This window comes from Telmatherina bonti (assembly GCF_933228915.1).
Source record: "Telmatherina bonti genome assembly, chromosome: 10".
Lineage (NCBI taxonomy): Eukaryota > Metazoa > Chordata > Actinopteri > Atheriniformes > Telmatherinidae > Telmatherina > Telmatherina bonti.
The window spans coordinates 15,743,503-15,770,774 of NC_136628.1; the positions used below are offsets into that span (position 1 = coordinate 15,743,503).

The 27,272-nt window shown below is 38.7% G+C and overlaps 2 protein-coding genes across 2 annotated transcripts in view; both read left to right on the plus strand.

Annotated features, from left to right (window-relative positions):
* Window positions 1-678: 678 nt before the first annotated feature.
* cytl1 (cytokine like 1) lies at window positions 679-5,145 on the plus strand (the record flags this gene model as incomplete). The annotated part of the gene is made up of 4 exons (XM_079247947.1): window positions 679-831; window positions 925-969; window positions 1,363-1,509; window positions 5,033-5,145. 4 exons carry the CDS (start codon window positions 679-681, stop codon window positions 5,075-5,077), a joined length of 390 nt encoding a protein of 129 aa, XP_079104073.1. The 3' UTR covers window positions 5,078-5,145.
* Window positions 5,146-10,451: 5,306 nt separating this feature from the next.
* The window catches only part of stk10 (serine/threonine kinase 10), a 57,142-nt gene continuing 40,321 nt past the window's right edge, over window positions 10,452-27,272 (plus strand). The window contains exons 1-2 of the mRNA XM_079247528.1: window positions 10,452-10,934; window positions 27,256-27,272. The exon at window positions 27,256-27,272 is cut by the window's right edge and continues 148 nt beyond it. Of these exons, the coding sequence (XP_079103654.1) occupies window positions 10,776-10,934; window positions 27,256-27,272 (176 nt within the window). The 5' untranslated portion in view covers window positions 10,452-10,775. The remainder of the gene's footprint in view (window positions 10,935-27,255) is intronic.

Consider the following 27,272-nt stretch of genomic DNA (forward strand, 5'->3'; position numbering starts at 1 on the left):
AAAAGTATTCAGATTGACTTTATGGTTGCTGATTTATTCATATCATTCTGTGTGTGCTACTTTGCAGCAGAGGCCAAACGATAAAGCACAAAGTTGAACCTTTTCATATTTACTTCGTTCCTTTAATTATTATTGCTTTGCAGTTTCAGAAATGATGATGAGAAAATATTATTTTTTGCTCCACTATTAGTCCTTGTTGTAAACACTTCTACGATAATCAAAGGGAAAAGAGTAAATCAGAATAGTTTCACCATTTAGAGCTGCATGAGTGAAATTACACATTTTTTATCTGGTCCATCATGTGTAACAAATCTTTTTACTCCCAGATGGAGCTTAAAGCTGTATTTTCTAACATGTTATGTAGATTTAAAAGCAAGTCTTAGAGCAGAGTTTACCCTTCTTGTGACATCTCAACTTTTACATTAGTCAAAAAAAAATCTCTTCACTCTTACTAATCCTATTAAAAATAAAAGATATATCCCTCAGCTGCCTGAAGCCAAAATAAGGGCTGTCTTATGCTCCACAAAACATCTCTGCCTGCCTTTCTTCTATACATGCATAATTATTTTTGAGTAAACAAGAGGGTGTGTTAAAGCCTGTCCTCTTGCATACGTGGCTGCATGTGAGTGCTGGTCAGACAAACAGAGGCTCTGTCAGTACAGCAGGTGTCAGAGAGTTATGCTGGTCTTAAAGCACATGTTGCTGGTCCTGTCTCTGGTGCCGCTGGCACTCAGCTACCCTTTCTTCCCACCAACATGCTACACTAAAGTTCTAAACATGGCACGACAGCTCACCCAGATGGCAGCTGTATTGAAGAGGGACCCTGAAACAGTAAGTCAGCTCATGTGTTGATACTTCTGATTTCTTTACTGGCTGGATATTTCTTTTAACCTAAAAGCTCATTCAGTTTTTCTTTTGATTTAGAGCTACTGCATGTCACACATGCCAGAGCTTTATCTTGATGTCCATGTAAGTATGACCTGAAGTTCACAAAACTTATTTTTGAATTAACGTGTTCATAAGTTATTAAATATTGCTTTTAGTGGGATATGTTTGTTTGCAGAAGTTAGATTTTCACCAGTTCTCATTTACTCTGTGACTATTGGACTCTTCTCTGCTGTGTTTTAACCCTTTATCAGGCAAGGGACTATTTTTGATCACTTTGTTTTCTTTCATTTTCAGCATAGAATAAATTAAAAGAAATGTAAAAACAGAACAGAGGTCTTGGTACATAGCAGAAGAGCAATTTTAGGTCAAAATTTCTAATTTCAAGGTATTTCATTAAGTGCCCAAAAAGTGTTGACTGCAAACCTCGGCAGCTGTAACTCATCAGCGGTGACTCCTCATTGCTCCTCATGACAGAATGCTTGCGTGATGCAAAAAATGAGGACCTACATGGACTTGGTGGAAGGCCTCAGGAAGCGCCGCTGTGCGTACACCAGAGAAGTGAGGAAGCTGTGGACAACTATGAGACAGCTTTTCATCATCATGTCAGAGAGGTGTCATGGGGTAAGACAAGACAAATACTGTACAAATGAGATCACTGCTAATTCCTCACCTAATGTAACTTTAGAATGGGAGTTTTGGGAAGTTGGGTTGCTGCTGAAGTTAACCCCTTTCCAGTTTATGTTTCCCTTCCTGGATGCTGGCCCGGCTGCTGCTGCTGTTATTGTTACCACAAGTCCAATAATGTCCAATTTGTCTCCAGTCCTGGACTCCAACTCCAACTTGTACTGAACATCAGCTGCTGATGGCAGCCCTTCTGTTCTCTGGGAATCCGCTCCTAAATGAACCTGAAGAATTGGTTCAAATGACAAACTAAGCACTTCCTAGCAGAACAGAACATCTACTTTTCATCCAGATACAGGACAAGACAGTGGAGCTGGGCTCTAACCAGACAGACTCTCCAATAAACCAAACAATTTCTTAGCATCAGCAGAAATTTACTGATAAATAAATCATAAACTTTTAAAAAAAGTTGATTAGTTAATTATCCTTTTAGTTAAAATCCACATAAAATTGTGCATCAAAACCACCAGCAATTACGAAAACAAAATAAAAACAAAAATGAAATGAAATGAAATGAAATAAAATTAAAGACAGACAAAACATTTTCTTAACTGGACATTGCATGGATTTTTTTTAAAGCCAGTCTGACAAAATAGATGAATTATGATTTTTAACATGTTTTCTAAATCAGTGATGAGAACGAAAATGAGATGCATTAGTCTTTTGCATTCCTGAATCAAATGTAGGAACAAGTCCAGATATATGAATTAGTTTATAAAAGCCAAAGTCACTGAGGATCTGATATAACATGCAGATGTACAAAAGGTTATGTTTACTGGCTTCTATGCAGAGTTCAGCTTGTATAAGATTGGATGTGGAGTGAGAATGTGCAGACCGAGCCAGAAACTCTTGTCTGGACTCTGTCAGCTGCCAGCACCAAACATCAAAGGACTGTCTCTTCACAGGAGTCTCCAAACTGGTGATTCTGCTTCAGTCACTGTGCTGCCTATGAAGACAATCACAATGTGATGTCTGAGGACACACAGTTAGGCTGAGGGTAATATTGTTCAGACTGCTCTCTGTGTGTGATTTAGACTTTTACCTTAACAAAGCAGCTACTTTTTCTGGACTCTCACTCTCTGCTTACACCCTCTTTAACTTCAGACCACTGTTGTTGTCTGAGCTCGCTGCAGCAACTGTCTGCCAGTCCATCGTTTTCCATTGTTGCTTATAAATAGACAAACAAAATATATATCATATTTTCTGACTTCACGCTGTGTGATTAGCATTCCAATCTCACATTTTTTTTCTTTAAAGAAGAATTTGCTTTTGCTGGTTGAACCATACACACTCAAAAATAGAGGTACCAGCTTGTACCTAAAAAGGTACAAATGCTTGTCACTGGGGGTGTACTCTTTTGAGAGACATTTCTGTACCCTTCAGTTCTGGTCTATTTTTGTACCTTATCAAGTTCAACCTTACCTTATCAAGTTATGTTTTTTATGTTTTTCACAGCATTAGGCCTGGTTCATGTCATTTAGCAATATTATTGTATCTTTAATCTAGAAATAATCTTCAAAAACTCAAAACACTGACACTGTGGGCTACAGCAAGTGTTGTGCATCTAAACCGGTCTTAACAATACATTTCTTTCGAGGCGACTTTTTAAATTTTTTTAAAATAAAATCATCAAATATCAGTTGTAATATGTGGTGAAGTCGTAGGGGGGTATACTGATTGCTGAAGAAAAGATGGTAAAAGTCCCAGTATGCACTATACGCTGTAAATAATAAATAGTCCCGGTACGCAAAAGGATAGAATTTAAAAGTGCCGGTACTGCGTACCGCTGTGTACCAGCCCACTTAAAGCACTGCTGCTAACAATAGTTACATTTTTCAATGCTGCAGGTACCTTGATGGTTAAAATGGTACAAATTTGTACTTTATGTCACTTTGAACCCTTTTTCGTACTCTGAAGGTGTGCTTCTGGTCTCTTAAAAACCAGTATTGTACTTTTGAGAGAACATTTCTTTAAAATGTACCTATAGGTACAGAAATGTCCTTATCTTGTACCTCTATTTTTGAGAGTGTAGGTGTGAGAAGGGATCCTATTATAATCCTTTGTATCTCTGTATTGGGGGAACTGAAGTAGTGTTATCATCTCATAAACAAGCAAGCAGTTTCACAGTCAGAATTATAAAGGAAAGCTGCAATGGATCAGACTTGTGTTTGTTTTTCTGCACCCTTTCGGAACAAAGGCTGCGATCTTTTCGACACGAGGTATCAGGCTGGTTGAAAGAAAAAAAAAAAATGGCCACAAGACAACGCTGCCAAGTAAAACCTTTGCCAATTTGCTTGGTGGAATCAAATTAAACATATAAAGACAATTCCTGAAGAACAATCTCTGACAGGGTTGATATGGATCAGGGGAGGTGCAGTGGTTCTTTCTTTATCTACTATAAATGTGCATTGAAATTTTAGGCACTTTTTTCATTTCATCTCTCGATGGGAAGTTCATTGTTGGTGTTGCTGAGGCCAGTTTTCAGGATCATAAAGCATCTTTCCACAGTACAAAAAGTATTTAAACTTCAAAGCTCAGATCTCAGTGTTTATGTTTGCCTGTGAAATGGCGACACCCGGTCCAGTGTGTATCCTGCCTCTCGTCTGTTCACTGCTGGGATAGATCCCAGCTTCCCTGCAACCCTGAATTGAACTAAGAAATACATAAAACGAATGAATTAAAAAGGTCCATATGGTAAAACTGATCCATCAACAGCTGTACAATAAAGTTTGAAAATAAAAAATGAACCAAAGTGTTTTTTTGTTTGTTTATTAGTGAAATTAGTTTGTTAAAGAATCCAGGGTTATGTGAAAACCAGAGGAGCTGAAAAAAAATATTAATTGTGACTTTATTTGGAATTTCATGAATTTCCTCATGATATGAAAATTGATTTTAGTAATTATATTTTTATTTAGTATGTTTTACATAGAAGCAATATATAGCTCTAAAATAATGTAGTTATAAAGGTGTAATAAAAACAAAATCTTGATCATACTGTAAGAAGGATGCTTGCTTTATTCATTCATTGATATTTTTCCTCAGATTGTGTTTCTGTCTGCTCAGACAAGCTGAGTCCCTGCAGCCTGACATAATGGGGGGAAAAAAGCAGGACATCAGAGCAGCTGCAGTTTAACGGGTCACTCAGTGAGAGATTTGACAGGATTAAGCGGGTTATACGATGCAGATTATGAAAACTGTCTCATCCAGTCTGGATGTTTAGTTCTGCTCACCTGATCTGATCTGGATCTGCAGTCTGCAGCCCGGACCAGACTGAGGCGCCAAAAAGGGGGCTTCTCTATAATTAAGGTCGATTTACAGACTGAAAATACAGTCTACCTGCTTATGTGGTAAACTGGTGACCTCTTGCTGTGTCTTAAGCTCAGTGTGTCCTCATCACAGTACACGGGGTGTGTTTGTACGAGAAGTTGACTCCTCATTCACATCTGTCTGTTTGTCTCCATAGGACTTGGTGTTCACAGTCAGTGACTGTGCTTTGCTGGAGCGTTGATGTACTGGATCTGAAACAACACTGTCACTACATGTTTAAGGAGACTGTAAAGAAAGTGGAGTCAGTTGTTTGAGAGAGGTGTTAAACACATAAAATGCATATAACTTACGATGTTTAAAATACCTATTTAAATAGAAAATCCTTTTCTCACCTTGTAGCAGAGGTTATTAACACCAATAGTTTTTCATTGAGATTGTCTTTGTTAATGTATTTTCCAGTTACATAATATGCTATTTTATAGACAATTTTTATGACTCATTTTTGCTTAAACATAAATAAAGCAGAAAAATAGCTTTGCTCTTGCTTTTGTCACATATGTTTTTGCTTTTCGTGCAATTTATTGTTTGAAAAGTCACAAATAACAAGAAATGAAACACATTATGGCACCCTCAAGAACACAAACTAACATGGAAAGAGTTAAAAAAAAAAAAGAAAAAAAGTTTTTTTTAGATTGCTGAACGCTTTTTTTTAAATCTCTTTATTACCATGTAAACAAAACAGCCAGAGCTGAAATTAAAAAGAAGATATAGTTTCAGTGTTTATATATCATCCATTTCCTCCTGTTTTGTAAAAAGTCATCTGCTTTGACTCATAGAGTAAATATAATTTTCTCCAATGTCTATCTCTTCCGTAACATCCCCACATTGTTTTGTTTTTTTTTGTTTTTTTATCCTGGATCATCAATTTTTTAACCATATCTTGGGAACCATTTTCTTTCATAGTTAATCTTACTGGGATCAGTTCCTCATACAAAGTTCAGCAGTGCCAGTAGCTTAACACGACTACAAAGAATTATTGTGTCAACACTTTCTCTGACCTTGCTGTGACATCTAAGTGTTTACTTTTATTAAATTTGAGCTGTAACAAAGAATTGTTTTAAAGTTTTGTTACTATATTCTCAGAGAACTGGAGTTTGTATTCTGAGCAATAAATAACGACCACACTCTGCAAGTTCGGTATGGATATTTTCTTCCCATTTAAATTTTAGATTTGTGAAGTTTAATGACAATGTTGGAACCTTATAGGCTTCTATCAGAAACATAATCAGCTGACTGATTGGAAAAATAACTTCTATCACATCTTGGATGTTGCTGAATGAAATATTGAAGTTGGAAAGCTTTATTCAGTTCATAGTGAGATGTGCTGGGAACAAAATAATATAATGATCAATGGAAATGGAAATCGTAGACTCAATGAGTTATGGATTTAGAGCCATACTCAGTAGCGTAAAAACTAAATCACAGGCAACAAACTCTGTGGAAAGGGTTTTCCAGAGAGATTTCCTCCCAGGCCTGGATCAGGGCATCAATCCACCCCGGGACAGTCTGTGGTGTGATCAGGCGGCAGCAGACGGAACAAGATATGTTGATCCCAGAGTAACGCCTTCGTCATGCAGGAACACTCCAGCCACATGAGGCTGTGGTACACAGCTCCCACTGCAGCAGAATCCGATCTGACTATGGGTCCAAGCATTACATCCTGGTACCTAATGGCAATCAGGGTACCTCTGGCTGACACATGGTGTGTGTTGACACCAACCCACTGCCAAACTGGTCATGCTGGTGGATGTTCCAGACAGCAGGATGTTCTCCATGGTGTCTTCAGACACTCATGTCTTTCACAAGAGCTGAGTGTATAACCTGCTCTAAGGTGAATCCTCCAATGGCTGGTTGGGCCCCACTTGTGGACATCAGACCTTTACACCAGGACACTGGAAAAATGCACCTGTGACTAAAAATCAGCCAGAAAGGATGAAGACAGAGAAATGAGCTGAAATGGGCAAATGCGGCCACCACGTGGAGGACCTTCGCTTTTTAGGGGTTGTCTTACTAAATGCCTCTCATTTCCACCTCTTGTTTGTTCCATTTTTACAACAGAGCTGAAACTGTTCAACAATCAGTGTTCTTAACTGGACCGACTGATATCCCTGATTTGAGACTGACTTTGAGTTACTTACAATTTTAAAGTCTTTTGATTTGGTGCAAGTTAGAGATTGGTTTGGTCACTTATAATATCTTTTAGCAGCTTCCTAATGAGAAACACAGGCTGTCAGTGGTAATGAAACTGTCTATATTTTGAAGAAACACACAAAATGAGAAAAAGACCTGATTTAATACTGAGGTGTGATTGTTCTGTAATTAAATGTTTCCAGGTTTGAAAATGGACGAAAAGCCAGTAAATTAGAAAGCACAGTTGTATTGTGTGTATGGAGGTTCTTTACTGACTGAAATAATGTGGCAAAATGTACGTAGCAGCTGGAAAAGCTTTTCAGATTTCTGAAACAAAAAAGCTGTGAGTTGTAATTCAGCTTTAATTGTCCTCTAAGGGGGTAAACATTGAACTATCCTTTTGTGAAAGTAAGGAAATAGCTCTGAATGACAGTACCTTGAGACTGTGACGTTCAGCTATGTTTGAGTAATATCTTCACAATTACTCCCAATGGATGAACGTGCACTCTCTTGCTGGGAAGAATTTGACCATCCAATAAAATCTGGGAACTATGACATAATCAAGACCAGGCTGCTAAAAACAAAACAAAAAAAGTCTATCAAGGATGACAATTGGAAGTAATTCTTTCAAAAACAATTAAAACGCCCACCTCTTTGTTTTAGCCTTATCTAATGTTTAGTCTTTAAAAGCCCAATCCAAGAACAAGTGGGAAGAAATTTAAAATGATCTTAATCTGATGTACGTCACTGACACTTTAACATCTTGTTAAAACAAATAGACCTAATGACAACAACAATATGTGTAATATTTCCCATTTATTACCATTTAATACGTCTAAATGATTGTAGTTCAAACAGTATCCACCAGGGGGCGGAAACATATATTATTTTGAATAAACAAAGTTTTGAGCAAAGTTTTTACCATAAAGTTCAACTTCTGTTTAAATTTTCACTTGAAATACTTATGTCAATAAAAACCACACATAATGCATAATTAAAGAGAGTAATGCAAAAGTTAAATATCAAATGTGATGCATGCAGCATTAAAGAGTTAAGGTAATAAAGCATTGATTCGGCATTGTAGACAAACCAGACAACATATAAAAAATGCCATTGGCAGTTCAACATCCCACTGTGCCATGAGCCAACAGAAGCAGCTGAAAGGTTTTTATCTATAAGTAATTAAATTACCTACACTAAAGCTTTGCTAGTCATGATGTGTGAAAAAAGGAAGAAAAAGGTCTTCAGGCATGTTCAAGTATTCAAGATGGCATGTCTGTGGATGGATCCAACATTTTTAGGGTTATCGGACACTTAAAGGTGTTTGATTGAAAGGAAAGTACTTAATGCTTTTATGATGGTTCTGAGTAGATGCCAAACAAAGCACACATGTACAACGTTGATAAGTCAAGTGTTAGTGGAAACCCTTGTGGGCTTGCACTGACTTGCATGAGCTTGCCTTTCTACTGTGTGCTACTGTCACTGGGGGATTTCCTGGACGTGTAATGAAACCATTTATAAACTATCCAGAATGTACACTGACTATAGAAAATGCAGAGGCAGTATTCTGTTATGTTCAGACAAACAAGTGTCCAGGAATGAACTGGACACAGCAGCATTTAAACAGTTTATTGCTTCAGTGATGTAAAAGTAAAAGATAAATTGAACCCAACCTGCCGGTAGTTGATAACCCAGATGTTATTCCTTTTCCATGGAGTTTGAGAGACAATTAGTTTATGCAGCAATGAATTAAGGTCCTGGAGTTTGAGACCTCTTTCTTACTTTTTAGAGCTATTAACATTATATTTAGTACTCAAGATCTTCACTGGCTTTATGTAAACTTCTGTCTCCAAACTGAGTTCATTCTGAAGCCATCAGAGTAATAATGTTCGACGAGTTTTGTGCTGGTGAAGGCAGCCAGCTGGAAGTTCACTGGTGTCCACGTTTTCAGCTGCTAGCCAGGGGAGGGTCTCTGCATTCATCAAGAGAATATCAACATATTCACAAATGCACATATTTATTTTTGGTAAAAAAAAATTTTTTTTTGCGCTTTTTAAAATGTCCTTTCTTTTTAACATTTTTATTTATTAAAATGAGATGATTCCCAAATTGACAGTGTGATGACAATAAGTGGCATTCTGATTCTGATTATTTATTTATGTATTTATTTATTTAAAAAACCTTACTACTTGGTTTGCATCATATTAATGTACACCTCCAGATGTGTAATCAAGGAAACTAGATTTTCATCCTATAATAAAACAAAATTTGTTAAAATTTAAATTTTTCAGACAGGATAACTAAAACCACCAAGTTTTACTTTAAATTATATTTAAATGTAATTCTGACCATGTGAGAAGTACAATTTAGAGCAAAACGTGTTAAATTTAGTTCCATTTCGTTTAAAGGAACGGGACTATAAAGCATTCCACATTGTATTTTCTTCTTCTTCTTCTTCTTCTTCTTTAAACTCTGTATGTATGTAGATATATGCAGTTTTAAAATGTATAAAAATTACTTGATGCCACAGCAAATGCGCACATTTGCACAATTGTCTTGGAGGAAAGGAACTTGCACAGGAAACAATTTCCTTTTTTTTTATTTCTTTAGTACTCTCAAAAATAAACAGACTATTTCTTGAAGAGTTCCCTTCTGTGTCACAGCACAGCACAGAAACTCAACGTTTTTAAGAGCACAGCTTTCACAAGAAAGAATGAACAAAAAAGAAAAAAGAAAAAGAAAAAAAAAGAAAGAAAAGAAGAAAAAAAACCCACACAAATATTTAATAAGTCTATTCTAGTCTCAATAAATAAATTCAATTTCAAAATGACTTTTTCTTTAATCAAGTTTATTATCTCTCAAATTCTTTATTTTTGTTTGCTTTATATTGGCACACATCTAATTTTCTACTGGCCCCTGTCACTCCTACTCCCACCCCACATGTGCTGCGTTGCTAAACTGACTTCTCCACCAGAGGGCGCTGTGGCTCTTCATGTGTGGCGGAGGCCTCTTTAGCAGAACTTTATCTAACCTGATTGTTATTAATTTCTAAAAAATTATCCGTTAAACTCGGTCAAAACACTACAAAAAGATTAAATAAATGAATAAATAGATAAATAAATAAATAAACAAAAAATATATATCAAGTCGCAGCAAAATCATCTCAATAACAAACCCAGTCCCTCCGCCACAGACACCCAGTACGGGTTAAATGTTTAAGTGGTTAAAAGTTGCGGGAGAGGCTGCTGCTGTCAGAGGACCCGCCCAGCACCAACCCGGACATGAAGTCCTTTCCCTTCGCCAGAGCCTCGGTGACTGCGGCCTAAGGAACTACATTTCCATGACGCCAGTGGGAGGCCCTTTCTGTAACAAGGTGGGGCATCCTCGTCCAGTTTGAATCAACAAGTTGCCCAGACTCAGAGAGATCTCAACTCCATCTGTATCGCATTGGCAGCAGGTGGTCACCGCGTCCTGCTCTCCAAACGCAGCTGGCAAAACGGACTGGGACATGCTTTCACCTTACAACACACAGAGCTCGGAGAGCTGAAATGGATGGAGTCGAATGATTCATTTTTAACGAGCCAGTTTCTCTTTTTTGAGTCAAAGAGGTGAAAAGTGAAGATAAGAGTTTGTGACAGGCTGCGCGTTCTGCGTGCGTAATGCTCCCTCAGTAGAGGTTTGCGCCTTCTCATTAATTTTTTAAATCTTTTTTTCTTCTTCTTTTTTTAAACTTCTTATAAGTTAAAATCATGGCATTCTCAAGATTCAGTAAGATGCTCCGTCTGCCCACTCTTGAAATAAAGAAGAAAGTGAAGCAGTACGAGCACGTCCACCGGGACATAAACCCGAACGACATTTGGGAAATAGTTGGAGAGCTTGGCGACGGTGCGTTTGGGAAGGTCTACAAGGTGAGTGTAATTGCAAGGACACGAGGCACCTGCTTGCTGACATACGCTGTCCCGTTGAACCTTCCTATTTCAGTTCCTAATCCTCATAAACTGTTCAAATTTATACTTTTCTCCCAAACCAATGATTATTTCCTTGGGTTAGAAAGTTGGATGTGTTTCACTTTGATTTAAGATGCTAAATTGTTGGTTTGCATTTGATGCCTTCCGTTTTTAAGCTGGTCTAAGTTTTTGGGGTGTGGTGGACTGTTGCTGACATGGTTTATGACAGATATCATATAGTATATGTCGTTTGCCCAGAGCTCCACTGGTAAATAAAGTCAGGAAGTGACTTCCAGCTTTAGTTATCTTGGAAGTTTTTTCCATCCCTGAGCAACCAGTGGAAGGAGAATGTATACTTTTAAGTAAATGAAGCACTTCTTTTACGTGTGTTTACAAATGTTCACTTCCTCTTCTTGTGCTTGACTTGGTTTCATTTTCAAGATTGAATGTTTTTGCTTCAGTCTTGGTAAGAGCTGTTTTCACATGTCCTGTCTTTGACTATCTTCAGCACAGTGGGTTTGATAAGTCACCATTCACCCTTTTGACACCTCCACCACTGGCACTGAAAGCACTTTTCATTAGTTGTGTGCCTCTGAAACCTTCAGCAACAGCAAGACTTTTGCCTAAGAGGGGGTATTTAATCTGGTTCTGTTGGCTGGTCAGACCCCTCTCTGAGGCTGGGCACAGTCCCTCTGTGTGTACACAGCCCATGGAGCACACTGGGTGTCTTTGACACCTCTGGGCAGCAATGGAAGAAGTGACGCTTCAGTGGAATTCTGCACTGACCAGAAAATGCAGTCCATTTCTAAGAGAAGACCATCTTGTTTAGGCAGTTTGTTTTTTCTGGAAAGTGTGCAATGCGTGGGGAAAGTAGGGTGGGGGTGTTCAAAGTTCAGCATTTCAAGAGGACTAAATCTTACCTTCATATTCAACATTTCAGCAGATGGGTTAGTTGGCCGAGATTTCACTTTTTGTCCTCGTAGCTGCAGTTCAGTTAAAGTTGCGTAAATCTTCCAACAATATATTTTTTTTTAGCTTGGGGAGCATGTGAGATGTTGTGTGGATAGCTTTTTGATATAGTATTAAAAATGAAATAACAGATGTTAAACAGCCAGAATTCATTTAAAAAAAACAAAACAAAAATGCTTTCACTCTGCCTCCAAGAAGTCAAAGAGTGACTGAACTTTTAGTACTGGAAACCTTTAGAAGTTGGCAAATTAGTACACCGGAGAAAGTACATCAGCACGTAGACAGTCGAGTTCCGCTCAAATCCAGCAAATTAAATAAGATAAGAAAAGGTGCAAATGGGGTTGATACATGTAGAAACACTGAGCACCATGTGGTTGGTCTCCTGTAAAAGTAATGTGTCGCTGCAATGTTTGCCTTCTGCTATCTAAATATCCAGCCAACCTCTGAGTTGGCTTGTGTTTCTGCTCCTCGAGTGGGCTGAATATGGAGCTCCACACCTGCAGCTGTCAGATGGAGGAGTAGAAGGCAGGGTGTGGAGCAGATGACAGCCAGAAGAGGAAATTGTGGGACAAATTTCGCATCACAGGGATCGACAGTTTCTTGTAGCAGTTCCCAAATCTCTGTATAATCCACTCGTGTAGGAGGGAAAGGCCTCTGGGGCCGAATCGCACGGGTTTTCCACAGCTGAAGTCTTTTGCAGAGGAGTTGTTTTCATTGTCACAAATAAGGGGAAAAAAAAACTGGTTAGTGATGTGACAGGCAACAGGAAGGTTATATAATTATCCGATCTTTTTTTTTTTTCTCGTTTTTTGTATATTTGAATGTGTAAAACTACAGTTTGTCCACATTAGATTAATTGTCTATTTGTCAGATTATAAAGAGAACTAAATGATTATTCAGAGGTTAAAGTCAGCATTGAGAGAATTAGTTGCTTTAAGGGGAACATCTAGGGACAAGTCAAACTGAGTTTGTGTGTGGTAATATTACAGGAAACTGATACAGAATCTCATTAAAAAAAAAAAAAGCCATTTTCATCGTGAGTTATCAGCATTCAGTCTCTTATGTTTGTGAAACTTAAAATGCAGCTGCATCTATAATTCTTGTTGACAACATGGCCTACAGATGATGACTTTGAGAGGTTATTAAATGATTCCTAAACTGTCTTTTAAACCTTTTTCCCCAACCTGTATTTTCTGTGAAATACTTCAGATATACTGGATCTTGCCAGATAATCAATACAAGTTCTTGCTGGAATCATTTTTTTTTTTTTTTTTTCTAATGAAAGAATAAACGAATTGTTCAAAAAGTGCAGGTAGATGACAGAAGTTGTGTATTCAATCTAATATTTCCAGTGGTGTTGGGTGGTGTGTGTCATGCAGGCATGGTGAAGGCAGTGTTGGTGTGCGTCTCCCCCTGGCTGTCCTTGTTCCTGCATTTCCACATAGTTCAGGTTTCGACATCAAAGCAGCTCCATTCTGCATCTGGAACCTCCTGAATTATGTTCCATTGGGAAGCTGGTGTTCAGAGTTGGATTGTCAGGCAGATATCACAGTACGTCCTGCTCTGAGTTAGCTTTAGCACGCTATGCTAATAAATTCACTCCAGTAATGCCTGAAGAAGTTGGACAGGCAGCAATAGATGTTCTATGCTGTAGAACATCTATTGCAGTATCTCCCCTGGAGGACATAAGTGCTGCGCGTCGTGCATTATAACCATCTAATGCACGGATGTTTTATCTGCTTATACCATGGTCCCACACAGTAAACATTTTAGTACAATTAGTATTTCTTTTTTACAACTCTTGCTAAATATGCTAAAATAAAGGAACTATTTCATGTTGGCCTTGATGTTCTTGTTATGCTAAACAACCGCTGTCAAGCTAAAGCGCATTTCTCTCGTTCACCTGTTCAAAGACAGCTGATCCGAATCAGCTGATTTACGTTGTGTTCAGACCAAATGCGTTTTGAGCATCAAAAACACTCAAAACGCTCGACGCTGGTCACTAAACTGCCACTTTTGTGTCCTGCTGCATTTGCCGCTTGTCTGGAGTGAGCGGCAAACGCGGCGGAAAAAGAGAGGAGGGAGGCGGAGCTTTTCTTCCGGTCAGTTTGAATGATGGTGGATTCAGTAGAGCGATGGCATGGTTTTATTTAATAAAAATAAAGCTAGAGAACGTTGTCGTAGGGCAGTGATAGTCAGTGTTAATGCAACAAGAGCCGCATTCAGCAGAGAGACGCCACCACCCCCAAACAAAGGGTTGCTAGGCAACATATCCTGCTACATTGCCAAATCAGTAACATTCAGCTTTTTAGCAAGGAATGGTTATCCTAAATATTGCACGGAGTAATCGCATCTCAGCCCCGTGTCTGGGTTCACCACAGAAATCCTCCAGGAGCTGCGAGCTGATCGCTCTGATTGGTTAACGCCCCGCGTCAAGCGGCCAAAGTTCAGATTTTCCATCTCTGGCTTTTGACGCGCGGAACGCCGACGCTGAAAACGTGACGCGAGAAAGCTCGACGCCCCCTTGCTGCGCCTCCACATAGACTTTACATGGAAACCTGCCGCTCTTGGCGCTCAAAATGCGTTTGGTCTGAACACACCGTAATGCATTGCTACGGTTACGCCTGGGACCGGGAGGATTAGGGCAGGGCGATATGACCAAAAGCTCATATCCCGATATAGCTCATTTTATATCCACATAACGATATACAAAAGGAAATAAAATTGTTTGTGTAATTTTGTGTCAGTCATCAGTTACTTGTCGGATGTGCTTGGCAACGACAGCAGTGATCTCCTTCCATCTTTGGGAACTATGGCAGTACGGCGTTTCACGGGTAAAAGCCTGTTTATTATGAGCTTTTGCCACCACTTGATGCTGCTTTTGCGGCTTTTGACTTTGTATTCTTTGTCCTGATTCTGCACAGGTAATAAATTTTTTTAGTTGTGTCGGAGTCCGTTGTTGGGACTGTGAGCTAGTCTGTCGGTTCCACGTTGGTCTTTTTGTATCCAAACCGCATCCATACGATAGAAATTTCCCCTTATTTAGGAACAAGCTCATCGGTTTGGTTTGGCTGGCCATCTTTTATTGAATTAACCTGCTCTGAGACGTGCCTGCTACTGTCTCCCTCCATATGACGGAGCCTCATATGAAATGATATACATTTTCTATTGTCCAAAGGATATATATCATCATATCGCCCAGCCCTAGGAGCAAATTTACAGTGATTTAACTCACCAAACTACTTGTACATTTATACAAAAATAATGCATGCCAGTTGTCATTACAATTATCACTGACCATGGTATTAGATTAATTGTTAATTTTCTCAAAAGAAACATTTTTTTTGTCCTTTTTCACTCCTTGGCTGCTGTATGGCTTCTGCAAATAACCTGCGCCAAATGGCATAAATGAACAGTATCAAACAAAATGACGACATATCTTCATGTGAGCATTTTTCCACTGAAGTTTCAGGAGAGACATTTTCTTAGACATATTAGTCTTATAATCAGAATCTCTTCTATTCTAAGAAGTTTATGTAGTGCATCATAACTAACAGTTTTAGTTGTAGAGAATTACTTCTATGTGAGCTGGCTCTTATTATCTCTGCTTAATGCCCAGGATGTTTTTTTTTTTTTTCATTCCCCTTAACAAAAATGACTGAATAAACTTGAAATGAAGTGAAAAATCCAGCGTCATCAGTCCGGAGTCATTTTCCACATTTGTCTATTTTAGTTTTGTGACAACCTTTACACCAATTCAAAATTCGGTGATCTGCTTTTGATACCTGTTGATTTTCAACTTAAAGATTGACAGAGCAGCTTTTTACCCGGCACACATTTGTTTAACATCAAACGCAAAAGCAGAATTTACAACTTAACAGCAGAAGTTTGTAGAGTTTGTAACATTAAGCTCCAAACTCAACCATCACCTCGAAACTAGAAGCATAAAATGAACACTTTTGTGTGTAATCAATCAAAAGATGATGGTACTCTGCTAGTTTTTTATATCTCTGCATTTAAAAACAAGACCACAGAACAACGTTTCCAGTTGTTTTTGACGTTAGTGGTGTGGACAGTAGCTTGCGTATCGTCTCCTTTTAATAAAATGATATTTTCCTTTCCACACCCAGGTTGAGCAGGTCTAGTTAGTGACAATGACGCAGTATTGTCAATCTCAGCAGCAGCTTTGATAGAAGTAGTTTTACATATCAGTAATTGTAGTGGTTGTGGTTCAGCTTGTAACTGTTGTTTCAGCTGCAATGATATTTTGAGCAGTGGGTAGTGGAGTACTCAGTAGAAGAGTAAAGACGGAGCTTTAGTATTTGCAGCAATTAAATTAATTATGACAAAAATACTTTTTGTTTTAAAGGACTTAGAAGTAAAGTTATTTTTCTCGATCAATTAAATCATTACGCTTCCAGTTTGCACATTGACCTATCTAAACTGTCTTATTAGTGTCATCTACTGACAACAGAATGTGTTAAAGGACAAAATATTCCAACCACCATCCCCATTTTCAAATTCTAAGTGGCTGCATCAGAGACCTTGCAACAAGTACATGTAAATGAGCACCTGAGTGAATACATTATATGCACTATACACTATCATATGACCACATGAAGTGAAACTCATAAACACACTGTTTACTCAAGTTTCTTGTTTTATGCTGTTAAAGTATTCATGTCAACCATAAGTGAAACAGTAGGTGACAATAGCTGCACTAGAGCCAACACTTTAGTGTTTTGTTCTTCTATTTAAACTAAAGACCGAAACTCCTGAAAATATTAAGCGCTATTAAGTTTATGGGACTCCTGTTAACTCTACTAACACTTCTTTGTTGCTTCCTGACGTGGATTCAACATGTTCTTAGGTTTTGTCTGTGCATGTTTACACTTGTTCAAAAGAGCATGTGTGGCTGCAGCTGAGGCATGAAACAGAGGACTTGTGTGGTTCTACTCACTAATTAATGAGCCATGTGCCGCTGAGCACATTGTCCTGCTGCTGCTTCTGCCTCTGCTGCTGCTGCTGGTGAAATGTTTCCATAGATGCACACAGGCTGTGAGGATACGCTCTGTCAAATCCCCATTGTCCCTGTTGGTCTGAAGTGTAGAAACACTGTGTGCCAAAACCTGACTTTGAATTATGTAGTTAGTTACATAGCACCTACACACGTCGGTCTATTCAAACCTTCTCGGAAGAACAAACTACTTGACTTTGTCTCATTAAAAAAAAAAAAAAAAAACTAGGAGAACAAGATGCATGTGTTTGTGACATTATGAGGCAATAAAATAAATGAATAGTAAGTTGGAGCAAAGACTTTCCGCACCAGTTTGTTAGAAGAACTATCTTGTTTTAGAACGGTATTGCTGTTCTAAAACCAGAAAATTTCCCAGGTATCTGTCAAGCTCATCCGGTTGCCCTGTGAGATGTGTGTAGAGTATATAATATGAAAACTGTTTGTTTTCACCAGATTTTTAATGACAATGGAAACATTTACTGCAACAATCCCTGATGATATGACTATCTTCTACTGTAGAGTAAAAGAGAAACATGCGAGTGGGTGAATGGGAAGGGAGGGGGAGGAGGCACAGGTTTTGACATAGTCTTTGAAAGAGAAAAACCACAAGTTTACGAGAAATGGTTCATCAGAATATGACAGTGTCGCAACAATGCCTTCAGGAGCGAAGGTCGTTGCTGCTTCTGGGTTTTCCTGAGTCTAATCTCAGGTTGCAGCTGAGCCCACGCTCACTGATAAGAGCCCAGCTGGGTGGGCGTGGACTCTGCAGGGGGAGTACCACCCCTGTCATCCTTTCAACCATTGTTACTGGCACTTCACAGAACGCTTACCTATGTCTTTTTTTCTCTAGTATACTAGAAAAATCCAGCTGCTGTAGCTGTACAAGGATGCTATATGATATATGTTTAAGCAGAGCTAAATCCTGTTTAAAAGTACAAAGGTTTTGGCTGTGACAGTCGTCGTGAACAAGCAGCAAGCTCTGGCGGTTAAAAGTGAAGCCTATGCGGAAGTGCATAAACCTGCAGTTCCCCCTTCATCCACTAGGGGCTGGCTCCAGAGCTTCAGCTCTTCAGAAACCTACAGGTGACGTCACAGAAGCTCCGTCCATCTCTTTATATACAGTCTATGGTCGTGACCCATATTGTCATAATGCTATTTGCAAATGAGCCTTTTTCTGAATAATTATGGTATCTGGTGGAGGAGTGCTGAGGAAGTGCTGCTTATCTGTCATTAGTTTCTCAGACACAATAAGCAGAGGTGTTAGTTTTATCTAAAACCGTCCATGAAGGATCATCTTTTCAGCCACATTGACCTGCTTTGCTTTAGTGACGTGTTGCTTTTGAGGTTGAATGTTGGGCAGTTTGCAAGCTCGATCAGAACTTTCACATCCTGAAGAGTCTGATTGCCTAATTTCAGGGTGTGTTGGTGTGAGTTTGTAAGTTTGCTACATGCCTCACACCCAGTTAGTCTGCAAAGACAAAAAAAAAAAAAAGAAGAAAAGAACTGCTGCTTTGCTGTCAGGGCTGGGTAAGAGAGGGAGAATCCTTTGCTTAAGTCGGAGGAAAACAAGCAATCTTTTGTTTTTGTTGTAATTGACCCATGAAAGGTGAAATTTTCAGATACCCGTTAACCCCTTTCCCTTTTTTTCTTAAGCTTGCAGTTAGCCTTTAAGATCATGTGCAAAGTTTGGATATCCACTCACGTCTGGTAAAGTTAAACAGCCATTATGAAACCTCTGTCAAGGTTTAGTCTAAACTTACTATGCTGCAAAGTCGATTGACATAAAATAGTTTTAAATGTATGTTTATGGAACGTCTGACAGCAACAACTCTTGTAATTCAACCAATCAGACCCAAACCTATTTTAGATACCGTGCACATGATGCAGTTTCTGTTGTGGACTTTGACCTGGAAGTGACAGAAAAAGCCAGTAACCACAGAATCATTTAAAAAACCACAAATAACATTTACAGAGCTGTAAAGCTGCCCAACTGACAGATAACCAATTTGTTGGAAGCTAAATCCTTAGTTGTTTTGGTCCATGATGTAATAGACAGGTTTATTACTAAGAGGCATTAGAAGATCAATTCACGTGCTGGTGGCAGGCAATGGACTACAGAAACTTCCTTGATGACTGTACATTGTAAATATTTTTTTACTCTGTAATTAAATCACTAATAAAATGTGAGTTATTGTCATTTATGTAAAAGATAAGCCAACAATACTTAATAAGATCAGTCTTGTTAATCCATGTTTGTTGTGTTTCTGTATAAATGATAGAAATCTGACCAATTTACACTGTAAAAATCACCTTTTTTTTTTTCTATCTTTAAGTAAAAAAACCAACTTTTTAAATCAGATATGGCTGGGTTTGGTGTATTAGCAACTTGAATTATTACAAAATAAATGGAGAGTGAAAGGGAACTTGTACATTGCACAGAAGGCAAAAAATCCAAAAAGTGGAAAAGTGTGCCTGTAAAACATTCTCTCAAAGTTTTATAATGTTTGCAAACAAAAACTAAGATTAACTCTCATATTATCATGTGATCAACTTGACCTCTGTTCAGCCTGGAGTGCAAAAGTTCACAAATAGTGTTTGTTCCTCTAATAAACTGATCAAAATGAAACTATGGAGACTAACAAGACAAAAAAAAAAGAAAATGTTTGTTGCTTTACTTTAAATCAACACATCTACAATAGACTGAGACAAAGTAGAAGCTTGTCCTGCTACTGTCATATTTTGCCACCCTGATCTCCTGGCGCTCATCATTGATTACTCGATCCACCTGCTGGCTTCCTAATTGCCTCTGCTACCTCATTCAGTTCACCTGGTTTCCTTTTCTCTCACTGCCTACTTAAGCTCCCTCCAATCCCTCCTTTTCTGCCAGATAATAATCAGACCTATGTCTAGTTTTGTTCCAGCGTTCTACGGATTGTTCCTCAGTTGCCGACCCTCTGCTTCATGCCCCTGGATTACCCTCCTTGCCTTGCCCTCGACGGATACCGCTACCTTTCGGATCTTCTGGTTACCGACCCTGCCTGTCTTTGGATCTCTGAGCCTTGTCTTTGCCTGGATGAGTATTTTGCCATCCTGTTTACCTCCCAGCTGTTGCCTGGTTTCCTCTGCAGACCACTCCCCTGGACTGATCTTCTGTTCATACTCCTTCACCAATAAACTGGTCATTTGTCCCGAACTCCCTGTGTGTGGCTGAATTACGGATCCTCAGGGTAACTCATTACAGCTACGAGACGATTCCTAACCTGCTCCCAGCTTTGTAACATGCCTCTGCTTGTGCACCCTGAATAAGAAGTCACTGCTGCCACTGAGACGCCTGCTTTCAGAAGTTAGAGGTGTTGAGAGCCACTTTCCTGCTCGCAGATATGCAGGGAGAGCCTTTAGAGGAGAGGAGGTGTGCAGGTTTATGATGGGGGGAGCCAAAGGTCTAACAAGCTCATGTTATTCCCCCTGTAGGAAGTCATGTGTGACTATAGAGTGCACAATTCAGCAAGTAAGCCAAAAATACACGTCAGCGCGTGGTGTGCTCATTCAACCTGGAGGTGACTGACCTCAGAAAAAGCCCTCTGATCACATGGAGCCATCCCATCCACAGGCACAATGAGCTGTTTTCTCAGACTCCCCTTTAAACGCTCAAATAAGAGAAATGAGTTCAGATGCTGTAGATTAAAGTGATTAAAGAAGACTGTCATCCCGTATTGTGCTTTCAAGGTAACACATGCACAGTAATTATAAATAATATGGTGAACACACTCAGTCAATGTTGGTGATTGTATTTCCCATGATTGGCTTATTAAAAAAAAAAACAAAAACAAAAACTGAAGGGTAAACAAAATTGAGAGCAAGTAACTGGGTTTTAACTTGTGCATGTTAGCTTGTTCAGATACTAAAGTATATGTGAATGCTGACACAGGTCAGCAACATTTGCCTTTTACAGTTTATCCTTTACAAAATATCACTGAAAAAAAGATCGATAAATGTGTAATTCTCACAAATGTAGACTTAAAAAAAAGTATTCATGCACTAAAACTATGATTAATCCAAATGTACCATAAAAATTAAACTGGCAACTATTTTGATAGAGTATAGATAAATTCTGAAGTACATTGCTTACAACTTCATAATGCCACATGTGAAGCACCTATACTGAAAAGAATACGTGACTTAAAGATTTCACACTTGTTTCTGAAAGTTAAATAGTCAACATGACTTCTAGACTACAACATATGTTTTAAAAGGGAGCACAGGGTACCAATACCTGATAAAAGTACATCTCACAATTTGTTCATTAAAGCTTTATTAGATTCAGGTCTTTAAAACTGAGCCTCTCAGAAAGGCAAATCGTTCACAAGAAAAGACGGGGATAGATTCACTACTAAAACTCAACAGAAAAATGACAAGATCGTTCATTATTTTATTAAAAATAAGATTTTCCAAAGTAAAATTTTGTTGACTTATAAGTGGGCATTTGGAATGGGGGATATGATAAAGGTATGATAAGCTTGAGCAAAATTATTTGTTTTATTGTGTCGGTTTATGTAAATAAATTGTCTAAAATATGCTATTTTTAGTTGGAAAATAATTTTTCATTGAAAACAGTCAAAGTTCAACTAAGGGTTGGACTCGGTTGAAAAATTGAATCAAATTAATTACAGGCTTTGTAAATAATTGTCGATTAATCAGATTTTATTGGCATAACTTTTTAATTTTTTGTGTCTACACTGTTTATTTATACTTACCAAAAGTCTCCATTATCACTTCGAAAAGTTGCTGGACTTGTTGATAGTCACTTGTGCCGAAGTTTTAGCAGAAATCTGTTTTCATCTGTGTAATCAGTGTACCAGAAAATTGTGCACAGACAAGTGAAGTAAATGCGGTAATTTTTCTGAAATGAATCATTTTAATTAATGCATTAAAGTCACAACCCAGGTCCTCAGGACCCCTGTTTCTCCTCCAAAACACCTGAGTCAGATTATTGAACTTTCTCATCAAATTCTTTGCAACCTGTTAATGAGGCCTTTATTTCATTGAGGTGTGTTAAAGAAGGATTACCTGCTCTTTAAAACAGCAGGGCAAGGATTGAGAAACACTGATAGCCTATGTATAGTAGTGCATTACGCATTAGCCACGTTGACATGGGGATGTCTACCCTGTTCAGTATAAACTCAACCCAATTTAAGATTTTTGCTGTTTACAAGAGAACTAATCTGTTCCGATCTCATGTGTATGTGATCTAACATTCAAGCAGAATGGTCCTATCAGACATGCACAGAAAGATGTTTACATCACAGGATTTATCAAAGATAAAGAAGTCTACAAACTGATCATCACAATTGTTATGGCTTTTGCTGAACCCTCAAGCAGCAGCTGGATACTCATACACTCCTACTGTGAAGAGGAAAAGGCATAAAGAAAGAGTTTGAATTACAAATTGTCCAGTAATTTGTGTTTGCCGCCATTTTCCCAAGTCGGGGAACATTACTGTCCTCAGTAGGGATGTGTGATGGCAAGAATCTGACAATACGATATGTATCACAATACAGGGGCAACAGTACAATATATTGAGATAATATGATTAAGGCAATAATGGCTAGAAAAGTCTCTGCATAGTAAGCGCTCAAAGCTGCTATGTCCTTAACATTAACTCGCTGAATAAGAACATTGGATGTACACTTCTCTAAAGAATAAATAAAAACACTTTTTCTTCAGAGGAATTAGGGAAAAAAATGGCCCCATTAGTAAAGATCTGTTCATAAAGTAATAGTGCTGTTGGAAAATCAATATATCGTCACACCAAGTATTACACCCCTAGTCCTCAGGGACGTCATCTTCCTCAGTCACCTGGGCCACCTTGACAGCAAACAGGCTGTGGGTTTCCAATTAACAACTCTGTGACCTAAAGTTGGCCACCTTTCATTTGAAAATGAAGCCATTACCTGCCAGATTAGACAGATGGACAGACGCGACATGCCCATTGCTTGACCGATTGTCTACCATGGACATGCTCAGATCCGGGGGGGAGGGGGTATACTTGGAAAGACTCTGGAAACCTCAGATGTCTGAGAACTTTTCTCCTGAGTATGGACCAGAAGGGGCTTTCAAAACACACTGTATTGTTTCAGTCATCGCAAATGTCCGATAAGCTTTTCACCATTTGTCATACTTTTTATGTCCCCTTTATTTGGCGTCACTGATATGTGAAACGATTTAAGGTCAAAATCTATTGCAATATTGTACACATCACCTTGGGGCTTTAGTGGGAAGAGAAAAGTCTTTTCAAAACAAGGTTTGATCACACCACCACATCGTGTGATTGTTGAAAATCAAATAGGGAAGTTGAAGATTGTTGTTCATGTATGGCTAAACAGTCAACAGGCGTCCCCTGTCTTTTTTCCACATAATCTCCAGTTTTCACTACATACAATACAAAGTATAGGCCAAACAGAAAAAGTGACGAAATACCTACATGTAGCCTGCTCGGCAGGCTGCGCATTACCTGGCCAAGGAAACATTTTCCCTCTCTCTCTCTGACATCATACTAAAACACACCCTGTCATGTAAAGTGATTGTGCAACACTTTCCTAAAGATTTCATTAATATCCTTTCATGACATTTTCAGTTCTGTTTCCTTCTGTCTTTAGGGCATGTTTTTCCAACATGTCTTTCTAATCAACGGGCCAATAATTTCCCTAATAAGTTAAACTGTAGTGGGAAATTTGTGAATAGTTTGCTTATAAATAAGCAGAAAAAACACAAAAGTTTACCATGTGATACTATGAGTTTCACAGGATAGAAATCACTCTTCACAATCATGATACAAACAATTCACATGGCGTCAAAGTCTACACATGTTACAATTTGGTAATGTTGAAAAAGTTTAGCTTACAATCAATCAGGAAAACAGCGATGTGACAAAATATTTTCTAGTAGTTTTAAATTTTGATCTCTTTCTTGTTACATTATAACACACTGATTCATTCCAGTTTTGCTTGGTAAATGGACTTGTACTTCTATAGCGCTTTTCTAGTCATACAGACCACTCAAAGCGCTTTACACTACTTGTCACATTCACCCATTCACACACACACTCATTCAACACACTCATACCCCGATAAGCACATCGGGGGGGGCAGTTTGGGGTTCAGTGTCTTGCCCTAGGACACTTCGGCATTTCAGGGGAAGCCTGGAATCGATCAACTGCTCTTCCTCCTGAGCTACAGCCGCCCCAGTTTTGCTTAGTAATTGCCTCATTTACATAACAATACTTTGTTCACACCTGAGTTATGATATTGGCTCAAAACCAGTCCAGCCACTTGGCTGCCCTGTGGAGATTCACATCTGTCTTTTTCTTCTGAATCCTAGTCTGTTGACTCGGAAAGTCTGCTTTGTTTGGTAAAATGTGAATGCGGCAAACGAATTCTGACTCTGATGAAAGAAGCCGACTCGGTCTGCCTAAAAATGTAGGTCTCTGTCTGTTTAAGCGGACCAAATACAAGACAGAAGAAGACAACTACAAAAAAAGTCTCTTCCTGTATTTAACTTAGCATTGCATTGTGGGTAAATCCACCGCGATGAGTCTTCTACTCGTCTATTGTTCATACTGCGACCATTGTTGCAGTGTATTTCTGCAGTGTACTTGCATAAGACAGAATAAAAAATAAAACCAAAACAGCGAGTTTTGTCTCCATGTTTAACTCGCATTAAGTTTTCTTCTTCACGTGGGTCTTGTCCTCTTTTGCTAAACAGTAGTGCAGCGCCCCCTTTGGTGGGAATGGGGATATATCATTCTTATGGTTTGGTTTATTTGACCAAAGTGCTGCGTGAACACAATCTCTGTTCGCATGGATACATGACCCTACAACTGAGCCAAGTCTCCAATTGGACCGAGACTAGCAGACTAAGGGTGCATTCATATCAGGATAGACCAGCTAAATAAGTGAGCTGTGGGACTTTTAGTGTGGTTTTTATACATTTTTAATACAGTCTGTGCCTTTACAAAAACCTAGCAGGGTGAGATAATATTAAGAAGACAGACCTTCAGATGGAAAACCCAAAGAGCAGACATCACAGAGCCTGATATTGTTGTTCTCTGGTGAATAATAAGTGAATAAACATGCACTTGGTTTAAAAATGAAGCGTTTTCACATGGACAGCCAGCAGCAGATACAGCATGTAGTTTGCTGTATTTTTACACTCTCCAGGGGCATGATTATGTAATAACTTTCCTATGGGATATGTGGAATTGAATTTTATTTTTCTTATATTTTAACCACTTTTTAATCACTTCTTAAAATGTGAAAGCACTGTCTTAGATACTGCTTTTTGAGAGTTTGCTAGAAAAAAACAAACAAAAGTAACATTTACCCCACCAACTACAATTACAATTCAAAATCCAGTGTTTAAGATATTGTCGGTCTTGTGATTGCAAATATAGTTGACTGTTTATAACTGCATAATAAAATGCAGAAATCATCCATCTTGATTTTAATTACCAGTTTTTAAGTATGACTCCTTACCTGATTTTTTTTACTGTTTTGCAGAAATGAATCCATTGAGCACATAAGCTGTAACGATAATATTGGAATATAATGTGAATTTTGCATCCTGATGTCATGAAGCTGCAATTCCAAACATGTACAAACAGCCGGTTACTTGCTCTCTGATAATTTGTAGGAAGTCAGGAAGTCTAGGTGCCCAAGAGTTAAGGCATTCCTTCCTCTCTCTGGGATGAACACACTTTTTAAGGTTCACATACAAACATTCTGTGTTTCACTCACTGACGTCACACATTCCCATCAACACACAACGCACCACATAAATGCACAGGGCTCTGAATCTTTGTCTCCCCTCATCACCCTCAAATATCACCAGAAGGCCTGAAGCACATTCTTGTGCCGTGTTACCACTGAGATGTTAAGGTGTGTTTGTGTGTGTGAGAGAGAGAAGCCTCTCTTGAAGCTGGGTCACAGGGGTTGGCTTTTAAGTGTGCAACAGAAGCCCCAGTTTGAGCGTGACGACAAGTTGTAAACTTTTCACTAGATAAAAGCTACAGGTTGAAATTAATCTTCTAAAAATGTCCTCACTGGTGGAGCTAAATGGAAACTCGGCTTAGATCGAGGCTGACTGAACAGAAGCTTTTCATTGAGAGAAATGGCAACGCACCAGCAAACAGTAAACACTCCGGTGCTGAAATCGAATCCTAGGTGTAGTAGGTTATAGCGGAGATGTTAGCACTACAGTGAAAGTGTCAGTGTGTGTGTGTGTGTGTGTGTGTGTGTGTGTGTGTGTGTGTGTTTGTTTATTGCAGAGGCTTGTTAACAGACTGACTGCTGGTTTGATGGAAAGGGGGGACGTCCTGTTGACTCACACTGTGGGTGTCTCCAATGGGAGGGTGGCTGCGCAGCTTCTCTATAACTCTGTTTGTCAAACACACACACACACAAAGTTATGGCTTACTGCAATGAATGTGTGTAGCTGAGAGTCCGATATGTTTGTTCAGATGTTTTCCCACAGCCCCTGTATAGCACGGAGGCATCAGACCCCACCAGGCTGCATGGTCTGCTTGTGTGTGCAGGTCATTCAGTGGACACGTTTACGCAGAAAGGCAAACAATCATCTGCTTTTCACTGTGATGTATGACAGTCAGGAGACTACCTTCCTCTGAAGTTCCTTTTTTCAGTGTTGACTCTGTATCTGGTCTCCTTTTTTTTTTTTTTTTTTTTTTTTTTTGTTCTTTTCTTTTTAAATTCCTTGTTTTTTATCTCTATTTTTGGATCATCCTGGTTGTACTCAGCATACTGAACATGTGGTTCTGAATGCAGGATTGTGTTGTGTTTTCTGTGATCATAACATGCTGTTCTTTATGCGATCTTAATCTTCATGTGTGATTCATTCGGTGTTTTGTTTCTGACCAGCGAGGCCTTGATTAATCCTCTCACGTTTACTCAGAATTCCTCAGATGTCGGTGTTCGTGTAGCTTTATTGGCATTTTTTTCCCAGTTCCTTAGTCTCCATGGTTGCTCAAAGAGCTTCCTTTCCTGTTTTCTTTAAATGTTAGTCGTTGTTTTAATTGCTGTGTGGTGGATCTTGATTTTTTTTTTTTTTTTTTTTTTTTTTCTGTATCCACTTTGGGTGAATGGCCTTTAATTCACTTTTTCCCTTGACAGATTTGTAGCCTATAAATAATTTAGAAACACATTTGTTTTCTTTTCCCTTTTTAAAGGGCTCTAAAGTTATCATGTCTGAATCTAATTAATCTAGTGTTCTGTTTCTTTCTCTCAGGCCAAGAACAAGGAGAC